At 40.7% G+C, this 12672-nt stretch overlaps 1 protein-coding gene across 2 annotated transcripts in view; it reads left to right on the top strand.

The window, feature by feature from the left end:
• The window catches only part of Srek1ip1 (SREK1 interacting protein 1), a 31986-nt gene extending 22456 nt beyond the window's left edge, over positions 1 to 9530 (top strand). The window contains exons 2-4 of one of the 2 annotated variants that reach the window (XR_013044768.1): positions 3128 to 3271; positions 4562 to 4634; positions 6987 to 7115. Coding sequence is in view for 1 of the 2 variants with exons in the window: in XM_006982702.4 (XP_006982764.1) it covers positions 3128 to 3271; positions 4562 to 4634; positions 6987 to 7170 (401 nt within the window). In the remaining variant the exon portion in view is untranslated. Of the gene's footprint in view, positions 1 to 3127; positions 3272 to 4561; positions 4635 to 6986 lie in introns of both variants that reach the window. The other variant, XM_006982702.4, reaches the window with a different exon arrangement.
• Positions 9531 to 12672: the final 3142 nt, after the last annotated feature.

Genomic DNA, 12672 nt, shown 5'->3' with positions numbered 1-12672 from the left:
AAAAAGACAATTACTAGTTTTAAATACTTTACATTATTACCAACTATTAGGATATAAAGAAATGAAAGTTAGTAGTTAGACATTACAATAGAAATTGTAGTCATATTAGATATGTTTTAAAAATTGAGCAGATATATTTTAGACAGGTCATCTTCAAACCCTTCAGAGATCTAACGAATATGGCATTTAAAATATTTTAATAACTTAGAAATTTTTCTTTTTTGAGACATGTCAGCTCCTGGCAGTACCAATCTACTTCAGAGAAAATATGGGCATTGAAGAAACTGCATATGGAGTTAATTTTCATTGTGGCAAAAGTTAGCCACTGGACAACAAAGTATCCTCAAATCAACAGGACAAAATGGACAGACAGAACACGAAACAAAGGACTACCGATTCCTGCCAAAACAAGTATGGTTATGGCTTTATCAGAAGGCATCTTCTGAGGCCAGGACAATATGGCACCATCCCTGAAGTGGCCTTCACAATCTGGAAAAGGTACAGTGCCCTTTTCTTTGAAGGCAGCTGAACAGGCAGTGGGCCGATGGCTTCTGTTGTGCAATGGAACAGCAACTGAAAGCTCACGCCTCTCAATAGTAGACTGGCATTTAATAGAGGGATGTGGAGAAGGGCATGCTTAGATGAAGCCATATATACACAGCCAAGAAGAATGGACAGCTGAATTCAAAAACCATCAACAATTTCCAGAATTTAAAATCCTGAATCATGACATGACACTAGTGGAATTCAGGTGTTTCTGGTACATGGACCGCTCTCACCCAGTGTGAGGTTGAACTGTTGACCTTGTGTACAACCTACTTCACAAATGAGTCTGTCAGATACGCTAAGCCTATAGGCTGAAGATGATGCCCCAACACTGTGGAGAAACCTCAGGTGACTGTCCAGGCAGCTGGCTGTTTCTGTCAACTCACAAAATTTTTGGAAGTTGCTTTTGTGCACTTCCTGTTTTTATTTTTGTTAGCTAATATTATTTCCTTCTTGGGTCTCTGAGGGAGTTGAAGATTAGTTAGTTATAGTTGAAGATTAATTAGGATAGAAAGTGAATTAGATACATTTTGGACTTACTAAAATAGGATAGATAAGGGAATTATTTTCTTTGACTTGTCAAATACAAATGGACTAGACATCGTTTAGGTATTTGTTACTTGTATATATTGTATATAGTTATTGTACTTTTGTATATAGTTTTTCTTTTGTTAGTTATAACCTTTTGCCTTTTTTCTTTTTATTAAAATAGAAAAGGGGAAATGTGGTGATATTTTATTTGTACTGAAATGTTATTTTAATTTTATGTTAATAAATAAAGTTGCCCTGGGGTCAGAGCTATTAGAGCCATAGTGAGAGCGTGGTGGTTAGAAGAGCTAGGTAGATTTCTGTGTGTTCAGGGATACAGCCAGTATTGGAGACATACGCCTTTAAGACCTGGAGGGCGGTACTTACAGGCAGTGATGAGGCAGTCATGTGGTTGGGTTTACAACCAATGAGAAGGCAGAACAGAAAGATTATTTAAACAGAGACACAGGAAGTACCTCCCCCTCTCTCGGGGAAGCTAGGAGCACTGCAGGAGGTAAGATTTTATCTCTGAGCTCTGACCTCTCGGCTTTTCTCTTTTACCTTGGCTCTGTGTTTCTTATTTTAATAATACGATTGGTTACATCTACATAACCATCTAGCGGTATTAGCAAGAAGGCTCATGGTCTGTTTGAGTGCCTATAAAACAGCAATTACAAGGAAAGAACCATGCAGACTTGGCAACCAAACCTTGAGCTGTATAGCTTACACTGAGGCAGTTACCATTTTTCCAGTGCCGTGAAACTATTGTTCAAAATTGATGTTGTAGAGGTTGATGATATAGCTCAGTTAGTAGAGTATTTGCCTGGCATTCACTAAGTTGTGAGTCCAGTCCCTGGCATCATATAAACTCCAGGTATAGTGACCCACGCCTGTAATCCCAGCACCGTAATCACTTTAGAAGGTAGAATGGGATTGGCATGGGACTAAGGCAGAATTTGAGAAAGATGATAGGATCCTTAAAGCACTCTCCCTCCCTTACACACACACCCCCGTCTGTCTCTCTGGGGGGGGGGGGGGGGGGGTGCCTGTGTGTGTGGTGACTTATGTGTCATAGCAACATGTGGACATCAGAGGGAAACTGTGGAGTGTGTTCTCTCCTTCCACTGCGTGGTTCCTAGAGATGGAATTTAGGTCCTCGGGCTCAGTGGCAAGTGCTCTTACCCGCTGAACCAACTTGTCGGCCCCACTTTGTCCTTTTTATTCAGTCCAGGCCCCAGCCCATGTGGAGGGTGAGTCTTCCCACTTCCACTAACCTAATCTAAGTCCCCAGAGACAGCTAGAGGCTTGTCTTCAGGTGATCCTAGGTCAGGATCAAGTTAGTGATGACCATCACAGTGAACAATTACTGAAGTCTTCTTACTGGGAGAATTTTAGGCAAAATGATATCAGAATTTAAATATTTCGTATTTTGAATCCTTTAGAGAAGTATTTTTAGTTTTGTTGCTGCTTATGCATTATGACCACTTTAATTAGATGAAAGATAGAACCTCATGAGTTAGTAGTCAAGCAGAGGAGGGAAGGCTAGAGTGAGGGAATAAAACATAAAGTTTCATGTATGAGAGTGCGTTTTTAGTCACCTAATGTAAATCATGTAAAATAACCCTGTGCTGATTCAGTGTTCGGAAATGCATGACAAGTGCCCCCACAATGTTTCTTGAATTAGAAGTTCCATTGAAGGCCAAGCGGTGGTGGCGCACGCCTTTAATCCCAGCACTTGGGAAGCAGAGCTAAGTGGATCTCTGTGAGTTCAAGGCCAGCCTGGTCTACAGAGCAAGTTCCAGGACAGGCACCAAAACTACATGGAGAAACCCTGTCTCAAAAAAAAAGTTCCATTGAAGATGGGAAAAGTTCTGTTGGAATACTATATTCAAGCAAAAAACATAGAGAATACTAAACTTCAGCAACAGAATAAAAGTTTAGGCTTTTGTGTTGTGATTAAACTAGTACTCTGTTGCCTCCTATGAAAGCACCAAAGCGGAGATCTCGGTGCAGGTGTAGTTTGATCCTTCTTGGGTTTGTTTTCTCTATCTAGCTGGTCATCTGACCTTTGAGTGCCGCAACTTTCTCCGGGTCGACCCCAAAAGGGACATCGTGTTGGATGTCAGCAGTACAAGTAGTGAGGACAGCGATGAAGAAAACGAGGAGCTGAATAAACTGCAGGCTCTGCAGGAGAAACGTAAGCAGTGGGCTCCCCGTTCTCCCCTGGGTCGTGTCTCGCTTATGTGACTGTGCTCGTCACCAGGTCGTCTTTCTTGTTGCATGCAAGGGCTGCAGCATAGCTAAGGACATGGCTTTGACGGAAGTCGTGGCATGAGGTTAGTGATCAGGAGGCAAGTCATCATGCAACATCGTGTGTATAAAAGCCTTGTTGTTGTAATGGGATAAACACGATGTTGTAGGTTTGTAAATTTCACATCCTCTATGTAGATACGATACAGAAGTAAACTCATTGTGGTGTAGCTTTTCGGAGAGCTTTAAACAGTAATATTTGTATTATTCCCACTTGAGGTAAGAGAAGCAATTAAACACGAGGAGCCCAGCGGGGCAGCCTCCTGTTCTTGTTGGTGCGGATACCTAATACCCTGTTCTCTCCTCTCCATCCCCTACGGACCCCTGTTTTCCCTCTTCTTCCCTCTCCATCCCCTGCGGAAGCCCGTGTGCCCTGTTTTCCCTCTTCTTCCCTCTCCATCCCTGCGGAAGCCCGTGTGCCCTGTTTTCCCTCTTCTTCCCTCTCCATCCCTGCGGAAGCCCGTGTGCCCTGTTTTCCCTGTTCTTTCCTCTCCATCCCCTGCGGAAGCCCGTGTGCCCTGTTTTCCCTGTTCTTTCCTCTCCATCCCCTGCGGAAGCCCGTGTGCCCTGTTTTCCCTGTTCTTTCCTCTCCATCCCCCTATGGAAGCCCGTGTGCCCGGTTTTCCCTCTTCTTTCCTCTCCATCCCCCTACGGAAGCCCGTGTGCTCTGTTTTCTCTCCTCTCCATCCCCTACAGTAACCCGCGTGCTCCTTTCTCCCTTTCCTCTTTGACTCTTCTTAAGTTGGGTCAAGGTGTGTTGTTTGATTACACACAACAAGATGTTTTCCATCTTCCTCTTGATACTAATTTCTAATTTCATATCATTGTGATCAGCAAGATGCCTGATATGATTTCATTCTTAAATTTGTTAAGACATAATTTATGAGCTAATGTGATCTCTGGGTTTCCTAATTGGAGATACCGCCATTATATTGTAATTACCATCTATGAAAGAAAAGTCATCTTGCAGGCCCTTGCCTGTGTTTACTTTCTACTCCTGTGTCTGTTGACTTCATCTTGCTAAGTATAAACTAAAATACACGTGCCCACACATGCACATGCAGGCAGACACGCATGCTCGTACACACACACAGACACACACACACACACGCACGGAGCATATTTGTACGTAGACTCATGATGACTTGATTTTTTTCCTCCACCTTCTCCCTTACAGGAATAAATGAAGAAGAGGAGAAGAAAAAAGAAAAAAGCAAGGAGAGAATTAAATTGAAGAAAAAGAGGAAAAGGTACATTTGAACAGGTTATTTGGGTGTTGAAAAAGAAAACCATAAACTGTTAGTCCAGGAAGGATTATAGATTTTATTTTTCATGTGGTACAGTTAATTTACTTTAGAGTTTTCTTAGTGAGAATAATATGTTTGTATTTGCTCAAGTGAAGTAGCAAAGCCCCCTACCTTAGAAATAGGAACCAGAAGTGACGTCATCATGTCACTTTGTACATTTGTATTCTGGATTTCGCATTTAGAGCAAAAGCAGAAGTTTTGATTAGATACACATCTAAATTCTTCATATATATTTTGTGCTGATTTTGAAATTGGCTTCTAAATGTCTGTATTCTATCATTATCACGACTAAGAAATTAATTTATTAATGGAATTTAATAGAATTTCATACGCCCAAACTTCCCTCAGATCTTTCACCACCCTCATTAGCCATTTGTGAATTTTTTTCTGGTAAGATTTTCAGTGACTAATTAAAGAAATTGATCAACTGCAGTTAAGAGACAAATCCTCCCCCTGGTTATTAAGTACAGTCTTATTCATACTAAAATAAGTAGACATGTTTTTGAATGTTTGTTCATAGTTAGGTCTGCTTTGGACTTTATTCTCCCAGGATGGCTTCATTTCTTTTTTTAATCAGGTGTTGCCACTTTATAATTTTATAATGCACTTGACTGCATATATTTTAATACTTCAGAAAACTTGTGAATTGTCAAAGTTAGCTTACTTTCAGGTGTTGGGAGTTAATCTCTAACATAAGACCTGCTAGGAGCAGAGACTTGGATTTCTGACTAGTGTTTTGTTATTTGTGCTAAGGCAGCAGACTGTATTGCATGCAGGAAGCGTGAGGCTGTGTAGTCTTCCATGATCGGGCACATTTAGTTTGTAGTTAGAGATTGTATTCAGACCTGTCCATATCAAGCCTTGCAGACCTTAGGCCCTAACACCCAAACTTCTCCATGTGTGTACAGATAGCCGTCTGATAGTGTGCTGTGCCCAAACCTAGTTTTGCCTTAAAGGGGCAAATCCAGGACCAAAGAGATGTGCAGACTTAGAAGAAGCTGTGTGTGTGCAAATAAGTAGGCCAGCAAGAGAACAGGAGGGAACTGAGGGGAAGCTTGGAGTCAGGGGCATACTCAAGCCTCTCCTAGGGACAGGGGTCCCCGAGCCCTGCAGGCCATGGATTCACTTTTGCTCCAAGTCTGTCCTGAAGTTTCTTAGTTTGGGTTTTAGTTCCTAAATTGCTAAGCTAACTTTAAAAAAATTTTTTTTAATTAAAATATAATTACAGAATTTCCCCCATCCCTTTCTTCCCTCCAACCCCTCCCATATACTTCCCCTGCTCTCTCTCAAATAAATACATGGCTTTTTCAAAAAGGCTTTCAAATATTATTTCTATGTAGGTAGGTAGGTAGGTAGATAGATAGATAGATAGATAGATAGATAGATAGATAGATAGATAGATAGATAGGCTCCTAAACATATAAATAGAACCCACTCAATCCATATAATGTTACCGGTATGAAGTAACTTTTAAGGTACCTGTTGATTTTTAAATTAATTCAGTTTCTGTCTTGTCACAGATATTTTTAGTTGGACGTAGGTAAAATGTACTGTATATAAGATCTGAAAAGGTGGAATTCTTGTTTGTTTCTTTCCTTAGCTCAGCCCCTCCCCCTGCTATAGCCCATGTCAGGGAAGGCAATTCTATTTTGCGTTAAAATATTAATAAAGTATAATGATAAATCATCCTCATCTACATGCAGTGTTCATTTAAAAGCTTGCTTTCTGTAACAGATAAAAAATTACTTGGAAGTACAAGTGTTCTTTTCTAGCCCTGCAAGCAGAAGGAATCGAGTTCATTATCATGAAAAATCACAGGAATTACAAAAGTGCTTTTATTTTGTTAATTTTCAGCTCTTATCCATTCATACTGAGGAACAATTAGGATCCTTTTTACATTTAGCCATAATTGCATCCTTTTGTGACTTAAGAGAATGTGCTAACAAGTTATTACCTATACAAGTGGGCTCTGTGCATGAGGTCGGTGAGCTCTGCTTTAGTTCTCCCTGTAAGAGTCTGACAGGCAGGAAGCATGCACGCCTGTCACAGCCCCAGAAAGATAATGTCATTCTCGCCCCATCGCATTACATTGCTACCGTTGAGCAGAATGGAGATGTAGCTTTGTCAGCTTCTGTGACCAAGCGGCAAAAAATTAGAATTCTACATTTAAAGAGAATATAAAGCGAATTTTCAGTTTACACTTCCTCTTCCAGGAATTAAGGCAGCTCAACTTCTACTTAATTCATGTCTCCAGTCCTAAGTGCAGTGTTAGTCATAATGTGTTCTTGCCCATAGGTCTTATTCCAGCTCCACTGAAGAGGACTCTTCAAAACAAAAGAAACAGAAATATCAGAAAAAAGAAAAGAAAAAAGAAAAAAAGAACAAATCAAAAAAAGGAAAACATCACAAAAAAGAAAAAAAGAAGAGGAAAAAAGAAAAACGTTCTTCCCCTAACCATTCTGAATTAACCAAAAAGTAACCGAATCTTTGGCCTAACTCAGGAAATTGAAGAATTCAATATTTTTCATTATTGTACCTTCCTTGGAATAGCTATGTAATTATGCTTTGCAGAAAATCCCAGCCTCTTCCATAAAGACAGTTTTCACATGTTGAGACCCTTATCTCTCTGCCCATCTGTATTAAATCCATCTTATTACTTGACAGCCATGTCTCAAGTATAGATGTTTGTAAATGCAAAGCACATCCTTTTGGGTATGTGTGTTTCTGGGTGTTGGGCATAAATTAATTATCACATGGCTTTACTGAAGTCCAACCAAGTCGTCTCCATAGCAGCTACTGAGTGGTGTCCGCCTTCCAGTGACGTAGCTAGGTTGGTGGTAGTGATTTGCTCTTGATACTGAGGATTTTAATAGCTTTATCTACTGTGTAATGTATAAAGATAGTGAAGTTCTTCACTGTTGTTTTTAAATCTCTAGGCTTTTTAAATAGTATCATTGAAGAGAAAACTGCTTTACTGATCTCAAATTTTTAAATGAATGGGATCTATAGGAAGATAATAATGAAAGTATTTATAACAAGTGTCATTGTTTTATGAAATGCATGTTTCTAGCCCTTGCCTCCCATGTTTTTATAACAATTAAAATATCCCCTTTTTAAAGAGAATCACTTAGCTTACTAGAAAGTCTGGCAGGGAGATTCTGTGCTGGTCAGGATTATTAGGTAGATCCTAGGTTGATATACACATGTGCCATATTGGCATGGCTTATGGTGATACCTCAAACACTTTTTTTGTGTGGAAACAGCAAAACCCTCATTAAAACTGATTTTTATTATATCTAGTGTATATGATGCTTGCAAATTCGAGTATTGTGACAGTTTTTATGAATGTTTGCCTATATATTTATTTTTTTCTGAAATGGTTTTGGAGTGAGTTTTACACTAAACTTACAACTTCACAGATCGCCAATGTTGATATTTCCTCTCTCACTTCAGTCACAAATCTTAGTAGCACTGTAAAAAATTTAAAATCAAGAATTTCATCTATACTTTCAAAATAGAAGACTTGGGGGTAGCATCATGAAAGCCTTTGTATAATAATGAAACTTGTACATAAATAAGCATTCTCAATGACCTGTTAGTAGATATAAATGTTTCTCGCATTTTTAATTTCATGGTCATCAGTGTAGTGTATCTTAACATCTAGTATTCCTGAATCCCAACAAGTTAACTTACGCTGTAAAAGCGTTGAAAACCAGCCTGCTAGCTTGGAACAGCATCCAAGTTTCCAAGTACGTTGCTCTGGTGCACTTATATATCTTCAAGTTGATTAAATAGAGACGCGGCTGCAAGCAAGTTTGTCAGGGAAGTATACTTGGTCTTGCGGGCTGGAGAGCTTTACCTGTCTTCCCTTGCTCTGCACCCAAACTTGAATGCCCTGAGGGCCTCATACATCCCTTAACATACTCTCCCCTCTGCTCAGGTTTCACAGAAGCTGCACCCATACCCTTCCCTAGCATTGCTTCCATGAGGTGCACGTATCCTCAGCTTTTCCACAAACGGATTACTCTCTTGGCCCATAAAAAGAAATTTTTTTAGAGTTTAGTCAGTTGTTAGGACTAAAGCACAAAACTTTTAGATTTTTTATTTTTTTGAGACAGGGTTTCTCTGTGTAGTTTTGGTGCCTATCCTGGATCTCGCTCTGTAGACCAGGCTGGCCTCGAACTCACAGAGCTCTGCCTGGCTCTGCCTCCTAAGTGCTGGGGATTAAAGGCGTGTGCCACCACCGCGCGGCAAACCTTTAGATTTTTAAGGACTTGTTTTGTCTACACTAATTTTGTGAAAGTTCAGTTCTTTGGTTATCTGGATTAATAAATATTCTCAAAATCCTTTTTAAAAAATATCAGGGAGCTGAATGGTGGCTCAACAGTTAAACACTCTTACTGCTCTTAGAGAGGACCTGAGCTCAGTTCCCAGCATCCTCACTAGGCACCTATAACTCTGTTATTCCAGTCGCTAGGGATCCGATGCCTACATCTGACCTCTGTGGTACCCATGAGCACTTAGCAGCTGCTCACACAGACATATGCATGTGCATGTAAATTTAAGGTTTTTTTTTTTTATTTTAAACTTAAAAAGCAAATAAAGAAATAAATGGCCTCATCTCTTTGTATGTGTAGAATTGTTATCAGTGACATCAGTTGTAAATGAAGAGTTCATCATATTTGTGAGTTTTATTTCTGTTAATTGTAAGAAAATGTAAATTGACTTATAAGGGTTTTCTTTCTAAATTTAGCTAATGATTCAGATGTTATTTATATATACAATCAGCCCCCACTCATTAATCTGCTATAATAAAATAAAAAATTTTAATGGACCAGTCATTTCCCCCAGGAATAATCTTCTTTTTTTTGGCTTTCCGAGACAGGGTTTCTCTTATGTAGTCCCCCAGGAATAATCTTAACATGATTAATGAATTACACTGTCATATTAGTATACCTTATGAAGTATCAAAGTAGAAGTCATTTATTTTTACTAAAGTAAGTTGTTGGAATGGGATGCAAATTTCACTGATACCTCCTAGGAAAATGAATGCATGTAATTTCTTCTTAGGCAGTATAAAGCAGAAAGAACACTTCATTTAGTAGCAGCAGTCCCGAGGGTTGGTGTGGTACCTCTCTGTGCGGCCTGTGCCTGTACAAGCCTGGCTGCACTCTGTCTCCTCTAAGCCCCTCTGCAGCCCTTGGCCATGCCACCCTGAGCACATTCTATCTCCAACGCCCCGTGTAGCCCCCAGCAAAGTCATTTAACTTGGGGCCTTGGTGTCTCTTGCCTATGAAATATTGCACTGTGTTTTCTCAGATCACTTTTAGTGAAATTCAAATAATAGTCTTTTAAGGCAGTATTATAGACAAGCAGCCAGCATTCTATGAAGGTTGTGTTGATTATTATGACTGCTAAACATACCAACTTAAGTAAATAAATGGTGTTTGATTCACTTTGTTCTGACCTAACTGTATGTCATTTTCACCAAATGCAGACAGAATTTACATGTAGATTTCTGACTGTAGCTAGGTTATCTGACACTTAGAAGCTACTGTTTTTAAGCTGGTGAGCATGCTCTCTGGCTTTTCCATTCTTTTACTCATATCTGTTGTCTAAAAGCTCTGTTTGTTTGTTTGGGTTTTTTGAGACAGGGTTTCTCCGTGTAGTTTTGGTGCCTGTCCTGGATCTTGCTCTGTTAGACCAGGTTGGCCTCGAACTCACAGAGATCCATCTGCCTCTGCCTCTTGAGTGCTGGGATTAAAGGCGTGCACCACCACCGCCCATCTTGGATTGGTTTTTGTTGTTGTTTTCAGTTCCTCACATTTAGTATGTCACTTACCCCTTTAGTTCTTGCAGGCCAGGGTATTGACAAATGATAACTTGGACAACTGTGTGTGTGTGTGTGTGTATTTACAACTCTAGATTCTAGGTTTCCTTCAGCCTTGAGGTAGGTAGCAGAGTTCTTACTAGTAGCTGTAGATCATGCCTGTCTGCTGCCCTGAAGAACTCACAGTCCAGCTGGTATAAGTACCATGAGAACTACAGTCTCATGTGAGCACAGTAGTGAACCCCAAGATTCATGGCAAGAAATACAGACGCTGCCTCCGTCTGCAGCAGTTAGAGGGGCTGCTGAGAGAACATAACACCTGAGTTTTAGGTTATTAAGGTTGACGAGAGGAGCCTGGGAAGTGCTTGATGAGGGAGTTCTGTACAGAAAGAAAACTATGACATGAGTTGAACTGTGTACCCGAAGGAATGGAGGCCCCGCAGGGCTGGTGTGCCTGTGTAAGGCTGAGTGGTAAAAACTGAGACACCATTGCAGGTTCCTGCAACCAAGAGAAAGAGGCCTTAGGCTCCGTGTTGGTAGGCATAGATTTTACCCTCTAAGCCGTGAGACATGACAGCATTTTAAGGAAGGAAATGGCTTTTACTGGGGTTTGGTCTCATCTCTTTCATAATTCTACAATTTTTAAGAGATGAAATTGCTGTCATTAAAAGTGCACATAGAAGATAATCTTAGGGTTTTATGCTCTGTTGCTTATAAATTACGCAATGGCTTATATTTCCTAAAACCAAAAAAGTAATAAAATAAAAAGGCCTTACTGTACCATCAGATGGTCCTCAGCATTTATATGCATGTATATTTTTTTTCAAAATGTGATTTGTTAATTTCACTTTATTCTTGATGGGCTTAAAACTATGTGAGTATTGGTGAAGCCCAAACAAATCACTTAAAATGTATTTTAAATGTATAGACTGTGTCATAATTAAATAAGGCTTCCTGTTTTTAATATTTTGTCTCAGTTTTTGAAGCACCACTGTTCACTGTTACAGAAAGACACATCACTTGGTCCACTCAGGTAACCTAAAGGTGAGCTACTTCTGCAGGCCACATGTCAAGGATACCGGCCGATCATGGTACTAGGTTCAGTGTCTAAGAACAGAGGTGACAGTAACCCCATTTGCTAAGGTCATCTGACTCTACTCATGCCCTTCAACTCCTTCGTAAGTGCCCGGCACAGCAGGGGTCCAGGATCCCTCTCCTTGGACACTCTACACAGCCATGTGCGGCTCCATTTTGCCTTTCCCTCAGATAGGGAGAGTGTGGGCTGCAGTCTTAATTTCCTCTTCTTTATGCCATTTATGGTCCCTTCCCTTGCCTTTCAGCAAAGAAAATACAGCTGTACTCGTTCGTGCCTTGACTAAACACTCCACCCAGACGTCCGCCTGAGATGGTCTAGAAATATCGTTACTGACTCTTCTGTATCAATGCAACACATGTTCTGGGGCTTCTCTCCCTCCCTCCCTCCCTCCCTCCCTCCCTCCCTCCCTCCCTTCCTTTGTGGTAGCCCACAGATGTTTCCTAGTGAGATCTGAGCTTGTTTTACCCAGCAGGCTGCAAAAGGGGGTGGCTTGATCATATGCATGGTTACCAGGTGTTTGCAAGGGTCTGTCTACACTGTTGGCTGCACTTGGCTGTATATATCGATCTAGCAAGGGGGAGGTCTTTTGCCCCACCCCTTGGCATTGTTATAAAAAGCCCTTTTGAAGAGATAGAAGGGGCCATTGGGTATTGACCCAGGTCCTCCCGAAGCTATCCTGTGTTTCTGCCTGTCTCATCTCTGCTATCTTTCTAGCTACAAATTCCTTATTCCTCTCTCCTCCTCATAGGAACCCTGTAAAATGTGGGAGCTGGCCTCCCACATTCTTTTTCTTTCTTGTTTGCTTCTTTTTTTCTTTTCTTCCTTCCTTTTTATCTCCTCCTCTTTCCTCTTCCTCTTCTTTCTCCTCCCACCCCCCTTTTTTGTTTTTTAAAAAAAAGTTTCCCTGTGTTGCCCTGGCTGCCCTGGAACTCACTCTGTAGACCAGGCTGACCTCGAACTCACAGAGATCCACTTGCCTCTACCTCCTGAGTGAAGGGATTAAAAGCGTGTGCCACTGCTGCCTGACATCTGGGGCTTCTTTTTGAAAAAGTTGT

Source organism: Peromyscus maniculatus, chromosome 15 (assembly GCF_049852395.1).
Source record: "Peromyscus maniculatus bairdii isolate BWxNUB_F1_BW_parent chromosome 15, HU_Pman_BW_mat_3.1, whole genome shotgun sequence".
Classification (NCBI taxonomy): Eukaryota; Metazoa; Chordata; class Mammalia; order Rodentia; family Cricetidae; genus Peromyscus; species Peromyscus maniculatus.
Note: the sequence above shows the minus strand (reverse complement) of the source record. Positions and strands in the feature narration are given on the sequence as shown.